Source organism: Argopecten irradians, chromosome 13, assembly GCF_041381155.1.
Source record: "Argopecten irradians isolate NY chromosome 13, Ai_NY, whole genome shotgun sequence".
In the NCBI taxonomy this organism is placed as follows: domain Eukaryota; kingdom Metazoa; phylum Mollusca; class Bivalvia; order Pectinida; family Pectinidae; genus Argopecten; species Argopecten irradians.
In genome coordinates this window covers 15,139,059-15,158,686 of record NC_091146.1, presented here as the reverse complement: position 1 = coordinate 15,158,686, position 19,628 = coordinate 15,139,059, and the positions used below count along the sequence as shown (strand labels likewise).

General features: G+C 35.4%; 1 protein-coding gene across 1 annotated transcript; it reads right to left on the bottom strand.

Annotated features, from left to right (window-relative positions):
* Positions 1-190: 190 nt before the first annotated feature.
* Positions 191-19,160, bottom strand: LOC138306139 (uncharacterized). Its single transcript, XM_069246523.1, has 9 exons — positions 19,125-19,160; positions 18,053-18,113; positions 17,126-17,220; positions 16,021-16,092; positions 14,905-15,019; positions 12,282-12,329; positions 10,813-10,920; positions 3,571-3,802; positions 191-285 (listed from the first exon to the last, which is right to left on the bottom strand). Exons 2-9 carry the CDS (start codon positions 18,102-18,104, stop codon positions 246-248), a joined length of 762 nt encoding a protein of 253 aa, XP_069102624.1. The 5' UTR covers positions 18,105-18,113; positions 19,125-19,160; the 3' UTR covers positions 191-245.
* Between the last annotated feature and the right edge of the window lie 468 nt (positions 19,161-19,628).

Genomic DNA, 19,628 nt, shown 5'->3' with positions numbered 1-19,628 from the left:
ATATCGCTTCTATAGAAACTACGGAATATTGGAGAAATACCTAAAGACTATGTTTATTGAAACCCTACGTGTAGTGATGATTTACCTTGAATTCCAGGACTCCAATCTCCAGATCGTTTTGAAGTAAACAAATGATTATATTTGAAGCATCTTAAGAGATGAAGGTAAAATAGTAAAAGAACTCACAAAATCTTACTGCGGTTATTTATTTATGGAAATAGCGCGATGGTTGAATAGATTTTGATTCAGTGATGGCAGGTAGCATTCAAATGAAGATGTCTTATTCTGCAATATACATATAGACAAAATCAGTGGTTATAATACAGATACAAAATCCAGCAACAGATATCATTAAAGAGACAATATAAATAGCATAATGGTTAGCTTTTGAAATTAGGATTCAATAAAGAATATTTCCATTCTACTTTCAGTTTCCCGTTTGATCTATGTTAAACCAAATGGGCTATAAACTCCAATCTGGTCAAGCGTATGAATATTTAAAGTTTCCGCCGCGTCACTGACAATGTATACAATGTTTACTTACGACTAAACATAACGGTCAAATAATTTAAAAAGAGGTTTTAAAGTTATACGGTCTATGAAATCTTATAGTATTATCGTTTTGACAAAATAACATATATTAAAAATATCATGGCATAATTTTCATTTGTTCGCTTGTTTCAAATCGTTTTGTGTTGAACTTTAATAAGAAGCTGATTGGCTGTTCCGTTTATTGAACTTTGTGACGTCATCACTAGCAAAAGCAGGAAATTCAAAGGATATACGTGTATAGTTTTGAATTTGAATAATCGTAATAGAAATAGAAGTAATACATGTAAACTGTTACCAGATTGGACATACAGTTGATATGAAACCCATCCGGAATGAATATAAATAGAATGGCGCCCGTTAGGGTTTATTGCCTTATTATACTTAAATGTACATTTTGAGATATTCTTCCCTCCCGATCTAAAACATTAACTTCAGTTCTAAAAAGTATAACCATAATAGTATAACATCTTGGATTATCGATACCACACTAGCAATACAATAACCCGTATAATTACTTCTATCTCAACGTCTTAATGCAATACTATATTTATCACTGTAAGGCCTAGTATGTTTAAATGTTTAGAACTTATGAAAATCAGTAAACAAAAAATATATCTTTTTCAACTAACAGGGACAGAAGCTTAATTATTAGATAAAAAATATAATAGCGATTCCCTTTACATTATATTCCAGCTGTTGTTTTTGTATACTGGTAAGCCAAATGGCTTCATGTAATGAAAACTTGAACTTAAAACACTAACAAGAGGCCCAAGAGGCCTTGACGGTACCTGAGTGCTGCTACTGAAAAGCATTGTAAAGTTGGTTCAAATCTGTAAAAAGTATTTACGAATTAGAATAAACTTTAAAGTTAAACTTTTAAGAATTTTATTTTTTGTTTTTCATTTTGATAAATATATAATTAGTGTATTACATTACCAAACCTTATGCTTAAAATTCCAAATTGCTTTGCCAACGTTAAACAACAAAACCAAACTAGAAGTCAGTCAGTGTCAGTGATTTTATAAATTTCACTTTTTAATCTATGAAGATTATTTGGTTCCATCAAACATTTTGACCCCGCCCCTCTGGTTCCTGGGGGTCAGACAAGACCAATATGGATATGGTGTTAAAATGCTATTTCAGGCTAATCTCTAACCCAGTTTGACTCATTTCCTATTAAAACCAAGCAAATAATGTTCATACATGTGTTTTCCTATATAAACTATAGTAAATTTGACTCCCTCCCCAGGGGAAATCTGAGATCCCATGGCCATGAAATTCACACATTTTGTAAAGGGCCTTAAGACCTTTCAATCTATGAAAAGTATTTGGTTCCATCCAATCTGTGAATCAGAAGAAAGATTTTTGAAAATTTAGCAAATTTGACCCCTTTTGGCCCCGTCCCTCTGGTTCCTGGGGGTCAGCCAGGACTAATATGGATATGGTGTTAAAATGCTATTTCAGGCTGAAAATTCAAACCCAGTTGACTAACCTCCTATAGAAAATAAGCAAATAACATTCATAAATGTCTTTTTCCCATATAAACTATAGTAAACTTGACCCCCTCCCCAGGTGGAAACATGAGACCCCAGGGTCATATAATTCACATTTTTTGTAAAGGACCTTAAGACCTTTCGATCTATGAAGAGTATTTGATTCTACCAGTTCCAGAATTTCAGAAGAAGATTTTTGAAGTTTTAGCCTATTTGACCCGGCCCTAAGGCTTCTGGGAGTCAGTCATGGAAAATGTGTTAATAGGATTCAATGACCATTTCATATGGATAATTCTGACAACATTTGACTAATTTTCTATTATAAATGAACAAATAATGCTCCAAAATGTGTTTTCCCTATAAAAACTATAGTAAACTTAACCCCCTCCCCAGGGGGAAACCTGGGACCCCAGAGTCATATATAATTCACAATTGTTGTAGAAGGCCTTGAGACCTTTCTATCTATGAAAAGTATTTGATTTTACCACACCTGTGAGTGGAGAAGATGATTTTTGAAATTTTAGTCAATTTTATCCCTTTTTGCCCCTTCCTCAGCCCCCTGGGGGGTGGGGGTTATATAATTCACAATTTTGATTGGCCTTATGCCTTAGGAGGTTTGTGCAAAATTTCATTGAAATTGCTTCAGCGGTTTTTGAGAAGAAGTCGAAAATGTAAATTGTTTACGAACACACGACGGACGACGGACGACGCACGACGCACGACGACGGACAAAAGGCGATTAGATAGGTCTCTTGAGACTTCGTCTCAGGTGACCTAAACCTAAAAATTCGGATAACCGAATATTTCCTTACATTTAAATTTGTAATGAAAAAATACAAAAAGAAAAAAAACAAGGGCCTTAACGGTCATCTGACTACCTTGGCAATAATAATATAGGAAATTAATTAGATATAGTGTCATGGTAACAATCTTCGATTTGGGATCAACCTGAGATGTAACAACACTTTGTCGCTACCATGTCAGGATCATTTGATGCAAGTTTCAGCCAAATCGCACCGGTAGAACTTGAGCAGAAGTTTAAAATGTGTTTTCAAGATGGCGGCTGTGACGGCCATCTTGAATTTCGGATCTACCCGAAAAATAACAACACTTTGTCAGGACCATGTCAGGATCATTTCATGTAAGTTTCAGCTAAATTGAGAAGAAATGTGTGAAGTTAATGCCTGGCGGACGGCGCACGGCGCACGGCGCACGGCGCACGGTGGACGACGACGGACGAAACATGACGACTATAGAAAAAAAAACATTAACGAAAATTTGTGATGAAATAAAAAAATCGAGATACCTGGATATTAACTTATTAAATATAATAGCGATTCCCTCTACACTATATTCCAGTTGTTGTTTGTGTATACTGGTAAGCCAAATGGCTTCATGTAATGAAAACTTGAACTTAACCTTACATTTAAATTGTGATCTTACATTTAAATTTGTAATGAAAAAAAAAAACCCGGAAATTTGTAATGAAACAAAAAAAAATCGAAATATCTGGATATTTACTTACATATCGAATTCCTGTTGTTCCGCCACATCACACTGAAAATCTGGACATGTGTATTTGTTTAATTTCTTGTTGCAGTAATAGCAACAGAACATCTTCATCTTCGGATCCGGGTCTGAACAGATCGACAGTTCCTTATCTAGGAACGAACACTGGCACTCGGAAATTGGGTCTGCGCATGTGTTAGTCACGACAGGAGTAGTGGGAACAGTGGTAGGTGAAGCAGTGGTGCCACCTATCGACGAGAAAAAAACCAATATCATTTCGTTAATTCGAACTCATTTAAGGATTGAATCTTGCTTTGGTCGATTTCATGGGGTGATGAATTTAGTTGCTTTTAAAACAAATTAAATGAACTGCGAAGCAGTTCATGTTGAATTTGTTTCAAGAGCAACTCAAGTCGTCAAGTCATTTGATAGAAAACTGCCCTAATGTAAAATCATTGAGCTCCAAATTCCATTTTCTAGTACCTGTAGAAGTTGTTGTTGGAGTTACATGTATGATAAACCTATACAAGTCTTTCATAGTCCAGCAGATTAGCATAAGAATTGTGCACTTTGTGGTAAAAGCACCAAATTTGACACAGTTATTCTATAGGGTATTCTGAATAATTTGAGCGATGGGGGCAATCTGCATATGTCACGTGACCAACATGGCGGCCATTTTGAAAAATGGCTGCCACCTCATTTTTTTCATCAACATATGATATTCATGCCAACTTCTTCGAAAATTTATTATCAAAATCAATGTTTTTGTTGTTGTTAAATACTTCCAAATGTTTGTTAGAGTTGATTTACACCAAAAATTAGGAAAAGTAAAGAACACAAGTCTATAGCAAGAATTTATTTAAAAAACCGTTCTGAAATGAAAACCATGATTAGAAAAATTGTAATTACATACAAAGTTATAAACATGTTATACATATACAATATTTGTTAATCATTTGGAATATGATTCAATGTTTCAATAACATTTTAAAAAGTGTACGCTCCTGTACATATTGTGTTAAAGCGTTTATGTTAGCCTGACGAAGACCGTCATATGTGAGACGAACATTTTGGTGAGTCAAGGTGACCACCTTTATGAAAATAAAATTATTATAGTTGAAAGGACCATACACTGAGTAACTCCCAAATTGATTTTAGATATTGTAAAGCTATCACAAATTGAGTCACATTAACTTGTTGATCGTGGTACTTGAAGCGAAACTATTGAGTCGAAAGAATGGTCACCTGTCCAAATGAGTTTTGAAAGCGTAAAAGCAATAGTTTTTCAAATCGATGTGTCAGTCATCAATGTACGGTCTATTGTACATGCTAAACATCAAATAATACTAGTCAACCATAATTTTATATTCTACAATCACACTTCCAACGGACTTGTCCAGAAAATTCACACTGGTGGTGTACACATTGCCCCACAGAAGCACATGGCAGTGTATTCTATTGTATTTGACGCAATATCCTTTGTGTCCAGGACAAGCAAGTCTCCACTATCCTCTGTAAAGGGGTTTCCAAATTCGTCCAACGTTTCCACCATATATCTAACGTTTGTTAGGAAAGATTTCTGCACTACTTTTTGTCCTCGTGATATGAAACGGTTGTATTTGATTGTGGTCGAACTAAAGTCTCGAACCCCTTTGCTAATCTTGCCATCTTGCGACCTGCGACCATCCATCGTCTTAGGACGATCGGGCTTTTGGTCAAGCCAATAGCTCCTCCATCAGCTTTCGATCTACTTTGTTGTTTTGTTCATGTGCGTTGTCTATTGCCAAAATTGTGGTTCGTCTTACGGATCACAAAATTCCCTGCCAAAAACTCATGGCATACTTCGTTCAGTGTATACATATCCCTGACGTACACAGATAACCACCTTGAATAGTTTACATGGTCCAGCGCGGACATCCATGGGAGAACTTTTGACAGCGTTTCACAGTAGAGACTGAAGTTCCTTTCCCTGAAGGATCGTACAAACAAAAGTGCGTTCAGTTCACATGTGAAGTTATGCAACCAGTATTGGAACTGGGGACTCTTCTCTGCCATCTTCTTGCACCAGGTGTCATAATCGGATGGCTCTTCTTCCGAACTCGCGTTAACAAATTCTTAGGCAGTCTGAAGGAGAATATATAACGAGCACGGAGTCACCTTGTGTGCGCGTCTGGTTCTGGGAACATTTGATACTTTCAGAAATGTCTCAACAGTTTTCAGAGAAGCAACATTGGCTTGCACAAGAGCACTAGTCCATCCAGACCCGTCCAGCCAAAATTTCAAGATAGCCATTTCGATCTATTTACATATGCCTCTATATAGTCAACGGGAGGGGAGTTGCGTTCAAATTAGCGTAAACGCAATGACGTATGAATACAAACCCAAAGTAGGATCGGACTATTTCTAGTTCACGCTTCGGTAAGATTTTGCGTCATATGATAATCTAAATAAACTATAATTACTTAATTTACATTTTACCTTTTCACAGATGACAGATTTGCTTTGAATTAATAATAAACTAAAAAACGATTTCGGTCTTCTATTTGTCTCAAGACTGATCCTTAGGCGGCACAGACAATAACATGCTCGTCATTAGCCTACTCGGTTGGCCTACTGTATGAAATGTAAACAAAGTTTCATCGTTATCGGATTCAAAATAATAATAAAGAGTTGTTATTAGATCCAATTAAAATGTATTTGATATTAAAACAGAATATGTGTTCAAGCATTGTAACGGTAATAAACAACAAAAAGAATCGCTGGTCGGGTCTACAACCGGGGGCTTTCCTCAGGAATGTTCAAGGAATTCCATAGTTAAGTCAGTCACACACCATGCAAACACTTGTCTATCATCCGTACAATAAAATAAAAGTCATGACTATGAAGAATTTAGTCTATATCGCGTACGTAGACCGATACATACATTAGAAACATTCAGCAGCTCAACAGTCATACCATTTGATCAACAGACTATTTCACAATTACTTTCCTCGGTTGAAAATCAAATATGGCGGCTCGCTCCACTTCGGACCGCATCACTACCCTGGCAACGATACCGGTAGTCGCTCCGCCTCGGTTATCTCAATTTTTATTCGAAATGGACATTATTGATACATTATCAAATTGGAAAAAAATATAATTTAAAAATAATTAAAGGTGTCATTGTTATATTTCAAATCAAACTGTAGCTATAACATTCAACAATCGGAACTATATCTTCGGTCATCCTGACTACCGTAGTTACCCAACTTAGCAACCATCACCGTTTTAAATTTGACGTAAAAGTAGACTTTTTTATGTAAATATAAAGATTGAACAGTGTTTTGATTGCGTTAAAGGTGGTATGAACGCAATAGGATACAGACATATTCTACATGAAACGCTAACACGCTACATTGAATATGTCTGTATCCCATTGCGTTCATACCACCTTTAACGCAATCAAAACACTGTTCAATCTCTATGTGAAGTCCCCCGAACATTACCATGCGTTTGTCCTGTCCGTAGATGTTGGGCCAGTTCAACTGAATTGTTTTGGCGATGGCGTGTGCGTGAACAAATGCGATGACAGGAATCTGCCAAGGATTCAGTTTCCGGACGCACTTCTGTACTAAAGTAATCGAATGAAGAATCATTGCTACGGATTTATCCTCATCATCGAACAGCGATAGAAGAGCGGCTAATGCTGGGACAATTTCTCAGACGGGACCTGTCTGTGCGTGAAACGCGAACAAGGATACTGCTGTTTCCTCGTCGATGTCGTGGTCACCGTGAGTCATCTTAGATACAGTCTCTGCCACCTATGATATATAGTATATTTTAACAGAATTAAAATATCTATCTGCTAATAAGATAATTGGTTTTTATTTAGCAGCATAAAAAACAATAACATGTCATAATATATTTTGTTTTGTTCAGTAAATGAGTTCCTTACGACGACTTTCCAGGTAGTTTTCCTCTGTATCAGTGATGTCCAAATTGTCTGGACGGTATAGGGGGTTTCGTGAAGAAAATAGATGGAGGAATGCTTGTGTACGTGACTTGGAGACTTGTCAAAAGGCTCTTCGGTGAGGATGTGACGTAAAAAGGTTGTCTGTCCTGGCCTGATCTGTCGTTATCGGGGAGTTGGATGATATATATCCCGGTCCCTTGGAACGAATCTTTTGCTGTTGTCGAACTGGGGTTATTGTCTATATTATCGCTGCAGTGGTGAACAAGTTCTTCAGTGCGGGAGGGCATACCAAATTGTCCGACTGGTAACATTGGCAAAGTAAGTTGGTAAAATCTGTCGATATGGCAAATACTCTGTCATAAGAAACTGACACTCCAAGATGGAACAGGGTATCGATGAGGTTCCGCTTCCCAGTCTGACGATGAACCATTATACCGAGATAACCGGGTAAAGGCGTTTCCCTTCTCGCATGATGTCGCTGCGCGCCAGAACTTAGTTCCCCGCCCTTGAATGTATTATGCATCAGTATTTGTGAAACAGAAAGAGTCTGTTGCGAATATGCCTCTCTGTTGATATCAGGTCAATGCATCACCATAGGCCAGTAAAAATCTTGGCACTGACGATTTCTGATATCCATATGATGATATGAAAATGTGTGTTAAAAACTGATTCCGTTGTCAAAATATCCTGACGTATATTTGATGATACGGCCCTCATCTTCATATAATTTAGGTCGTAGTTTTCTTCACAAACTTTGCGGACAGCAGCTCCTACATCATCCTGGAACACTAACAAAGTCTTTCCTTATGAGCCTCAATATCTGGAATATGAGCAAGAATTCTATTCATCAGTCTGGTACTATGTAGTCGTTTTTCGTGGGTCAACCCCAGTTTTTTTTAGTTCTATCAATATACATTTTAGTTAATTCCGACATCTTGGAGACTGGGGCAACGTTTTCTTCACATCGGGAATCCTCTATGTAACTGATGAGTTCCGCAAGCTCTACTCCATGGGTCGCCCGTTTATTCAATTATGTTTCTGTAGTAATACCTGTTCCCATTCGCGAAGTCCTATCGTATAAGGCTACCAAACATTTAGTATGATATTTGACTTCTTGAGCTACCAGGTCTCCTGCACTTAACTTTGCCAGAATAGCTAAATCTTGGAGCCTTATAACACACTTGCGAACACGTTGATCGATAGCAAAAGCTGATGATTGGTGTAGTTGTGCAACTACAGAATTTTGCAACTCAAAAGAAACATGTTGATGCGTCAATGGTGGTTTTACATGACAGGCTTCTTCTGGTAGCTTTTTTCTCAGATGGACCATCAACTTCAATGTCTTTTTTCTGATGCCTTTTTTAAGCTCGTTTCACCTTATTTGTATTGTATTTTATGTAACACGATCTATGCCATTTTATACATAACGACTGATTATAAAAATTAAGGTAACACATATATATAGTATAAACATATGTAGAACAAAACACTTTTTTTTCATTTGCTGCTTCTGGATTGTTCCGGTGGCGTCTTGTACATAGTTTGAATAACTAAAACAGAATTGAATCATTAAATTAAGTAAATGCAGTTATAAAAACATGGGTTAATGCACAAAACAAATAATCAAAGTGTCTTTTAGAGTCATCATAACAATAAAATCAACAGTTTTGGCGGCCATCTTGGAAAATGGCCGCTATCACCCCACACCGGATGTTACAAGTTGCCCCCATCGCTAAAATGAAAGAGTATACCATGAAGAACATTTGTGCCAAATTTGGTGCTTTTACCACCTTGTGCACAATTCTTCTGAAAATCTGTAGTTATCTGCTGGACTATCACGCCCTTTTTGCTCTTTAAGGAAATTTCTAATCAAAGTGGTATAAAAGGATATGACAGTTTTTCCTGGTTTTAACTTGAGATTTCTTGAAAAGCGTTTTATTGCCAATCATAATCCATAGTATTGCAAAAAATAGTAGTTAAGATACCTGATCTAAGCCATTGTGGATAAAAAAACAAATTAATTTTTAACTTTTATGTCATTGCTGTACCAAAGAGGTGTTTTGAGGATACGTTTTCGTCTGTTTAGCCCCTTATCTTCAGAATAATTTCTTTTTTTATTGCAAATAATATGCAAATGGATTTGGCAACAGGCAAAGCCTATATTAGCCATCTCCAAACAAATCCGGTATAGTACAATTATCAACAAAATATTAAAACATTTAACCTTACATTATGAATGAATATTATTATTAGTGTATCTCCCCAACCTATCATAGTAGAAAAATCTAAAAAAAAAAAACTTTTAGTTTCAGATATATATTCTGATATGCATTGCAATAAATATGTATTTTTTCTTCATCACAATTGTCACAGCAATTCAGTAAAGTTTTTGTGTTGAAATGCGAGTGGGGAATATTAGAGTTATGTATTTTGGGTCTGAGTGATGATCTGTGTTCATTAAATAAAGGACATATGAAAAGATAGTGTTCGGCTGTTTCATCTTCAAGGCCACAAGAATAAATTGGAGAATCTCTCAAATGATCGCGAAATAGGTCAGAATTTAGATTGCTAGAGGAATTTCTCAGCTGGCACAGAGTAATATTCAAAATTCGAGAACCTTTGTTTATAAAGGTATTTGTTATATCATGTTCCATTTTATTAATGTTAAAAAGGAGTGTTTTAAATTGTGCAACAGTTTTAACATTCGATAAGTCAAAGTTTAAAGCGAAAGAATTAAATTCTCTAAAGGTACTTGGAAAAAAAACTAGTATAGTAACTTGCAGTTCTGCACATAGAAATATTAAAATATCTTGTCATCCTTAGTGGATATCTCTCATTTTCAGGCTGATATAAAAATGGTTGTACAATTTCAATCAAATGCTGTGGAGCAAAGCCACGGAGTATCTTAAACATAAGAATAAGTTTGTGCTTTTGACGCCAGAGAGAGATTCCCAAGCTAGTTCTTTATAAAGTATATCATGGGAGGTACCTCAGAATAATTTAATTTATCTCACGCTTTAAAAACTTCTTACAAGGTTTCCAAGATTGATTATCACACCAGGATATGCATAATTCTACATAATCTCACCCAGAATTATATAGATTATTTGAAGAGTTGACTTGAAGATCAGATACCATTTGCCAGAAGACAAAAATAATTTTCTAATGTATCAAACCTTTAATAAAAGAATGAAAGCATTATAAGTCAATCATATTAAGCCCACTTTCTGCATAATTTTGAATCATAACTTCCAATAAATTTCCATATTTATTCATGCAAGATTCTCTATATACAGTCAAACTTACATAATCCGCATGTTTTTGCACACAGCTGTGGTTGGATGTTACAAATCAATGATGTAGTAGCCACGTCGACACTGCAACGGTCTCCGGCATCAAAGCATCCTGTAAAAACTAGTTCGTAAATCAGATAAATTATTTTATCTTATTTTATTGTTAGCATACAATTCAGTGATAGCATATCAGGTAAAGTACGGCCTCTAGCCCATGGAATGCAAAACTTAACCGTGTTTCTTTACTCGATCATTTGTAGTCTCTGCCTATATTTTTACCGCAATGACGGAACAATATATATTTTTGCGGTCACATGACCAAATCGACCCCTATATAGACGGTTTTCTAGTTATTTCGATTGCAAGCGATACGGAAGGTTTCTGTATGTATTTTCCACCATGAACTGAAATTTTCAGTTTGGCTGCACAAACCCTTTATCATTATCAGCATCATTATTATATCATCATCCCCATCATCATCATGATCATCATCATCATCCCCATCATCATCATTATCATCATCCCCATCATCATCATCATCATGATCATCATCATCATCATCATCATCATCATCATCATCATCATCATCATCATCATCATCATCATCATCATCATCATCATCATCATCATCCCCATCATCATCATGATCATCATCATCATCATCATCATCATCATCATCATCATCATCATCATCATCATCATCATCATCATCATCATCATCATCATCATCATCATCATCATCATCATCATCATCATCATCATCATCATCATCATCATCATCATCATCATCATCATCATCATCATCATCATCATCATCATCATCATCATCATCATCATCATCATCATCATCATCATCATCATCATCATCCCCATCATCATCATCATCATCATCCCCATCATCATCATCATCATCATCATCATCATCATCATCATCATCATCATCATCATCATCATCATCATCATCATCATCATCATCATCATCATCATCATCATCATCATCATCATCATCATCATCATCATCATCATCATCATCATCATCATCATCATCATCATCATGATCATCATCATCATCATCATCATCATCATCATCATCATCATCATCATCATCATCATCATCATCATCATCATCATCATCATCATCATCATCATCATCATCATCATCATCATCATCATCATCATCATCATCATCATCATCATCATCCCCATCATCATCATCATCCCCATCATCATCATCATCATCATCATCATCATCATCATCATCATCATCATCATCATCATCCCCATCATCCCCATCATCCCCATCATCATCATCATCATCATCATCATCATCATCCCCATCATCATCATGATCATCCCCATCATCATCATGATCATCATCATCATCATGATCATCATCATCATCTCCATCATCATCATCATCATCCCCATCATCATCATGATCATCATCATCATAGCCTTTAACACTATTTCAATAGTACATACCTAGTACCGTTTTTGTAGTAGATATGAAAGACTGCGTTGTAGTTGTACCTAGAACATAAATTGTTTGAAGAAAAAACAAATGATGAAATATTTTTTCTAATTTGAGCAGTAGCAGAAAATATTTAAATAAATAAACAGACAGTTAATCATGATGACAGGGTCACAGACAGATACATATTACAATTATATGTATAAATATAAAAATGATAATAATAATTAAGGATTAACTTTAATATTTTTTTCATGTTATGGAGTATAACACAAACACAAAAATCTGAGTGTAGTCTACATAAACCGCCAAGATTTTTGTTTTATATCTCCATAACATAAAATAAGGGTCAAAGAAGTTATATCAACAGGATTTTTCAGATGACACAGGATCCAATCAAACATAAGTCTGTTCGATACGAATTACTTCAAATGGTAAATATGGGACAAGGAAGTAATTCCTATCGTGTGGACAAAAATGTCAAATTTTCGAGGCGATCTGCCCTTTTAACAAGACAAACAAAACGAACACGATTACATAATAGGATACGAACAGTAACGCGGGACAAAGTACACAAATATTTAACTATACAGCACAATGGAGCGCAATTTATCCTTCGGCAAGGGGCAGCCGAAGGCCGGATCTAGCAAAATGTAACCATGCTATTTGGTATAACGCTAAAATATGAGCGATGACTGGAAAGCGTGCCACGTGTGACGTCAGATGTGTGACAACATTTATATATAAATATAATGAGCATTTATATATAATGCTCATTGGGAACGGATGCAAATTAGTCGCCTATATCATCGGTGTTGTGTGCAAAGTAGCAGAGTCCTAAATTTAGTCGCCTTTTGCCGGGCAGCATATGTAAAGGATCAAAAACGCGTAGAACAGAACGGGAAAATGCTGAAAGTAGGGATAATTAATTGTAAAGCGAGTGATCAATTGATTTCAATAAGTATATTTAACGTTCGTTAATGCCTTTGGGATAGCGGGTCTGTAGTCAGGTAATCCAGAATCTCTCTCTCGATCGACGCTTGGTTTGTGTCCAGTAGGAACAGTGCTCAATTGCAATCGTCTGCATGTCTTTAACATAAAATATATATTTAAATTCAATTTGCTTAAGATGATCTATTCCGAATTCCATATTCATTTTGGGACTCTTTTTTTCTATGAAATCATTACGCCGTTGTATTAGCCAATTAGAAGCGACGTTACAAACGGCAACGCCATTTCGTGCTTTATCGACTCCTAAAGTTTACTATTAAACCATTGAAAATGCGTGTTACAACGCAAAATAGAATTATTAATAATAAATGCGAAGATAAATAAAAAGACAAATAAATAGATAAATAAGCCAACGTACTACATTTTTGAGAATTGTCACTTTTGCCTCCAAAACAAATGTATTGCTGTGGGTTGCATTTATATCTTTGTTCAATGCATGTGTGTATACTCTCTTTGTTTGTTTGATAAACGTCCTATTAACAGCCAGGGTCATGTTAGGACGGCCAGTAAGTGCGGGATGCGTGTTTTGGGAGACTGCGGTATGTTCGTGTTGTGTCTTCTTTTATAGTGGAACTGTAGTCCTTTTTTATAGTGCTATATCACTGAAGCATGCCGCCGAAGACACCAAGCAATTATACTGACAACGGGCGAACCAGTCGTCCCACTTCCGTTATGCTGAGCGCTAAGCATTAACAGAAACTACCATTTTTATAGACTATGGTGTGTCTCGGCCAGGGGACAGAACCCAGAGCCTTCCTCACAGGGGCGAACTCAAAGCCAAAAGTGAGGCGGTGTCAAGGGAAGCATTAGGAAAGATAATCTCCCGGCTACACAGGACAATATATGGTAATGAAGTGACTCACTAGATTATATTTTATATAAGATGGTGTCTAAAGGGTTTGATTTATAGATTTGATAATGTCTAACATTGTAACAGAGAATCACAATATAAAACCGCAGTCAAAAGGTAGCGATGCATGAAAGTCCCCACAAAAATAGGCTAGTTTTGCTAGGTATTTGGTTTGCGTCCCATTAACAGCCAGGGCCAGATTTTGAAGGAGGATGAAATCCGCAGTAGAGGGGAATCGAATTCAGAACTCAAACATAGGAGAGTTTGTGGTAAAAATAGCAGTTCCCATCAAAATTGCTCAACATATGAAGAAATCAATTTATATTATAGGAATCCTAAAACGTCATAATAGCTAGCTATGTTCGTGTTGACATTTTCATGCAGTCTCCCTTACAAAGAGTTTGGCGAATTTATATTTAGAACTGTTCTCATTGACATGGGACTTTCGTATAATTTTCAAAATGGTCAAAACTGAACAACATACATGTATCAGCAGAATTTGACTGTCGTTTTTATAAGTATGGACTTCTGAAAGTCCAATGAACGCATTTAGACTGGTTTTCCTTGGTTAACTATTCACTTTAACTAAGCATTATTCGTCATCCTCAAACATACGACTTAAATAATATAGCGTAACTCAACAAAACAACATATTGACTATCATTTATAAGATGGATCTGCGTATATACTTTCAATAAGATATATGGCCTACGACCTGGACGATTACGTCTAAAGAGTATAAAACAGAAGAATGAAAAAGATGTATTATTTACCAGTAAAGTGGTTGAGGTTACACAATGTGGTAGAACAGCAAATTTCTTGTATTGTAGAACTTCCGTCATTATCGCGTCTACCTACGACTGGCGATAACGTTTTATTGACACATTGCTAAAACATGAAAATATAAACATAGTGTTAAAAAATTCAAAGCACACTACCTTTCCGAAAAGGCTTTTAATTCTTCAAATTTGGAATGTGAATCGGGACTGATAATTTTGTAACGTAGCAATTAGCTTACCGTTAATTCTACACTTATCGTCACCTTAAGAACAATTTAAATAAAAAAAATGATATTTTTATAGCGTGGGTCGTCTTATGTTTCAGAAAAGTAGTGGGCCTTTAAAACATCGCTCCAACATTGATATTTTGTTCTTGCATAAAAAACACGAAGTTGATAGTATCAATATATCGACACATTGTAGGCAACATGAAAGGCCCACTACCTTTCCGAAAGGCTTTGTAATTTTAAAATGTGAATGTAAACGAGATCTAGTCGAAAAAGTTATTAACTTACCGTTAATAATACACGTTTCATCACCTTCTGAACAATTTGATTAAAATAAATACAATATTAATTTTCATAACGGGGGTCGTCTTATGTTTCCCGCCGTCGTCCTAAATACCGCACTGTAGTTGACTATCACTGCGCCAGAAGGCAAAACCATGAAATGAATCTCCACTGTTATCATATATTACGCTGGAAATCTTGCATATGTTTGGTGTTGTAACCTTATCTTAGGCCACCAGTATATATTTTCTAATGTTATTAATGTCTTAAAGAAACCTTTATGTTTTGCTCCGGAAAGGTAGCAATGATAAATGACAATGATAATATATTAACAATTGTTAAAATAAAAAAATATTATTTTGCATCAGCGATATCATATGAACATACAAGCATTGCTGTGCATGTATACAAAACGTAAATGTTGTTTCTTTCGTTGATAATGTACTATGACGTTGTTGCTGCCTAAATGAATTTTCAGGAAAAGTTAATTCAGTCCAATACGATACTAATATAACAATTCCCAAAATGAAAACTAACAATGATTCACAACGGACTGTAAGGAAGATCGCATTTCATCTATTGTCACGAATGTAGTACTCACATTTGCTGGTTTACAGCTGAGCGTGTGTTTTATACTAAAGCTTGGAGCCATGTAGGTCACTGCACTGCACACCTGTAAATGGTTACGCTGTCTTTTCACGGATCATATGGTCTATATAGATGCTTTCCAGACAATCTTGATAATGCGCACTTGCGCATCATAAAATGGATAGACTTTAAAAGGGATTAGGTATTATTTTATATGAAAATGTCATGGATGAATTTTCATCATCCTAACTGTTGATATGAATCTAATACTCGGATATCAGAGAGACAAAGAAAAAGTACAGTAGAGTATGTTTCACCGACAAATCTTTCAAACATCAAACAGTGTAAATGTCTCTTTCACAAATTTTCCGCCATTTTGCCATCTTCAGGTACATAGAAACACAAGAAAAGCTAGGTGAAATCCATCTTGAACCTTTTGATATTTTTTCTTTAGACACCATCTTAAAATTCATAGGCATGCATCATACAAAATAAACAAATAAAAATGTATTAAAAGGTTCCAGACGGATTTCACATAGCTTTTCTTGTGTTTCTATGTATCTGAAGATGGCGAGACCGAAAATTTGTGAGAGACTTTTATACGGTTTGAAGTTTATATATATTTTCTCCATATGAAGGACTAGTATTTGGAAGTCTATCTTTCAAACATCGATGTTATTGTTCGACACAACGATTTTATGTTTTTTTTTTAAATAATTCTAATTTGGGACATGTTTTCTGAAACACCCTATACTGAAATATCAAAATACCTAATATCTAATATCCATGGGTTGTATGGGTTCCCTTTGAAATTAATTTTGTAAAGTGCTTTTAGTAAATTAGCCTGCGGTTATAAAACTGTAATAGTGATATAACCGACAGACGTCCGAAGGTAATGTAGTATTCTATCTTTGGAAATCGCTTAGTATTCTGTACTCTCATCATCAGTTGTTTCGTCAATTGTTTTTGAAAACAACGTTATCAGTTTATGGGTATTAGCGTATTTGTGAATTTTCCTCCTATGCTTAAATTGAAGCAAAAGGCATATGCTCACAGAATAGATAGCTCCGTAATATAAAGATATTCACTTATAAGAATATACAACACGTGATACTGACCTCGCCCGGAGGACAGATAGCGAATCCTGGACATGTCGTGGGGTCATCAACATCCTGACACGTGGTGCAAAACAACGACTCGGCAACTGGGAAGACTTGGAATAAAGGTTACAAGGTCAACAGTAGGAATTGTGGGTAATACACTCTCGATACTCCAGAGGTTACTATCACTGTCGTCATAACTCACTCCTGGATTATTTCATAGCAAATCTAAAGACCGTTCAGGAGAAAAAAAGCTGAAACCAATCACAAGCATGCAGATACTACCATTGAATGTTACAGAGAGTAACTGCTTAGTTTCTTAGCCATACTTCGTACAGTTATTCGAATCTTTTGGTATCTTTGTGTACATCAAAGGAACAAACTACTCGTATCATCTGTTGTCAAACGAGGAGGCTCCGGTTTTGCTATAACATGGTCCAGGGATGGATATAACGACAGTGATACATGTAATAGCCCGTGGAACATTGAAGATGTGGATAACATTATGCTGTGCTAATAGAATAAGTAGTAACCTTATTTAATGTGAAAGATAATTGCAATAACCCAAATAAAACCAGTAAAGCATAATCTTTAAATCATGGAATAGACGTCGCAAAAGTCACAAATGTAAGGAGCAGAAGTAATAGCACATGCATATAAATTGATGTACATTATGGAACCGTTAATTGTAATCATAGGGAAAAATGATCGATAACAGAGATTAAAACAGTACAACATTAGCGATAACATCAATAACAAGAGTTAAGATAAATTGTATACTAGTAACAATATTTATAAATGAGCAAATTGTAACGCAAATTATAACAGTAAAAGAAACAGAAGAGTTTAAGATTAAGCTATACCTGTTTTTGAAGATATGTTAAATGTCAAAATTAAGTTATTTAATTAAGATAAGATAATACATACCGTCAGAATGCTACTTACCCACAATACACGCGATAATGACACTGAGTGACAGGTAAGGATGACGCATCATTCTGTCTGACTGTAACGATTATATTGTCAATGTTAGTAATCAACTATGTTTAACAGCTTATGTCATGTTCATCATTATGAAACAAAACTAAAATTGTAGATCTATTTTTATAAATTGGGTACCTACCTCACATATATGTAGTTTTGTATTTAATTTCTTTCTAGCTGACCATAAGCACATATGTCAGGTACATGTAGATATAATTTATTCTCAAATGGTCGATTGAAGATAGTTTTTAACACATAATCCGTCTGATATCCAGTGAGTTCGTCAGTATATTATTTTTGTATATGTCACTAGTGTAATGTGACATGGAGCGATTTTTTCTTTAAACTCCTTTAATCGTCACCACATAAGTAGACATGTTACGTCTTTGTATAATTAAATATTTACATTCCTTGCGAGAAGGTATCAATTGCGATGTCATTTTTTGTGAGTGACACCGATGTCGTTTTCTCTGAAACACATGGCGTTTTGCTCGCAAACAATGACGTCACAATCAATACCTAACCACAAGGGCAACTAACTGTGTAAAAGGCTCAGACAATATAACTATAAAGAGAGGACGTTCTTTATTAGATATTCATAATCTTCTTTCGATAGGACAAAATAAGTCTTTACATCCGTGGATGTTTGTGTGTTCCATTCAGCCATTCATTTGTACAAACGATTACAACCATATTGTCACCGTTTTAAGATTATGGTAGGATTACATATACACAGTGACTTCTTTATATGAAATAAAGCATGTGTTTCAATTGAAGTCTCTCCAATACTGATGTTAAAGCGTCTTAATTACTGAATATTTACAGAAATTCGAATTCATACATATCAAATCCAATATGGTTCACTCCCAAATAGGAAACTACCTTCCTGTTGTGATGATGTCGTGAGTGAATAAAGATCACAATAACACGACGTGTGATGGGTAATATGGGAAATACACAACGACATGAATTTTGGCATTTACTTGACAACTTTTCGTGTTTTTTCTACTGCTCGGAAGCCGTATTTACTTACCTTTATCAGTAGGCTGTTGTGACAATGAAATGTACTTATCAATGCCAAAGATAAGAACATTCTGGATCAAAGTCACAACTATTGCAGTTTATCATATAATCCGCCTGATATCCAGTCATTTCGCCCGTGTTATTTTTGCATTTGTCACCGGTGTAATATAACCTTGATCTTTTTTTTAAATACATTTTGCAGAGTGAAATATTAGATTCTATTCTGAAATTATTTGTGTTATTTTTCACCAGAGTGAAAATATCAGTTTTGATATTTTCACTCAATATTAAAGATGCCCCACCGCTGACAAATGGTAATTTTTCACTATCAAAACATAGGAGTAGACGATTAAGTATTTTTCTTCAGTTACAAAAGTTGTTTACTTTACATCATTACAACCATTGAAAAGTTTGAACTTCTAATTTAACTTTATGTTACAAATATAAAAAATAATAAATTGCATCCCGAAAAAATTCTGTGACACTATATCCTATATGGAATGAACTACTGATT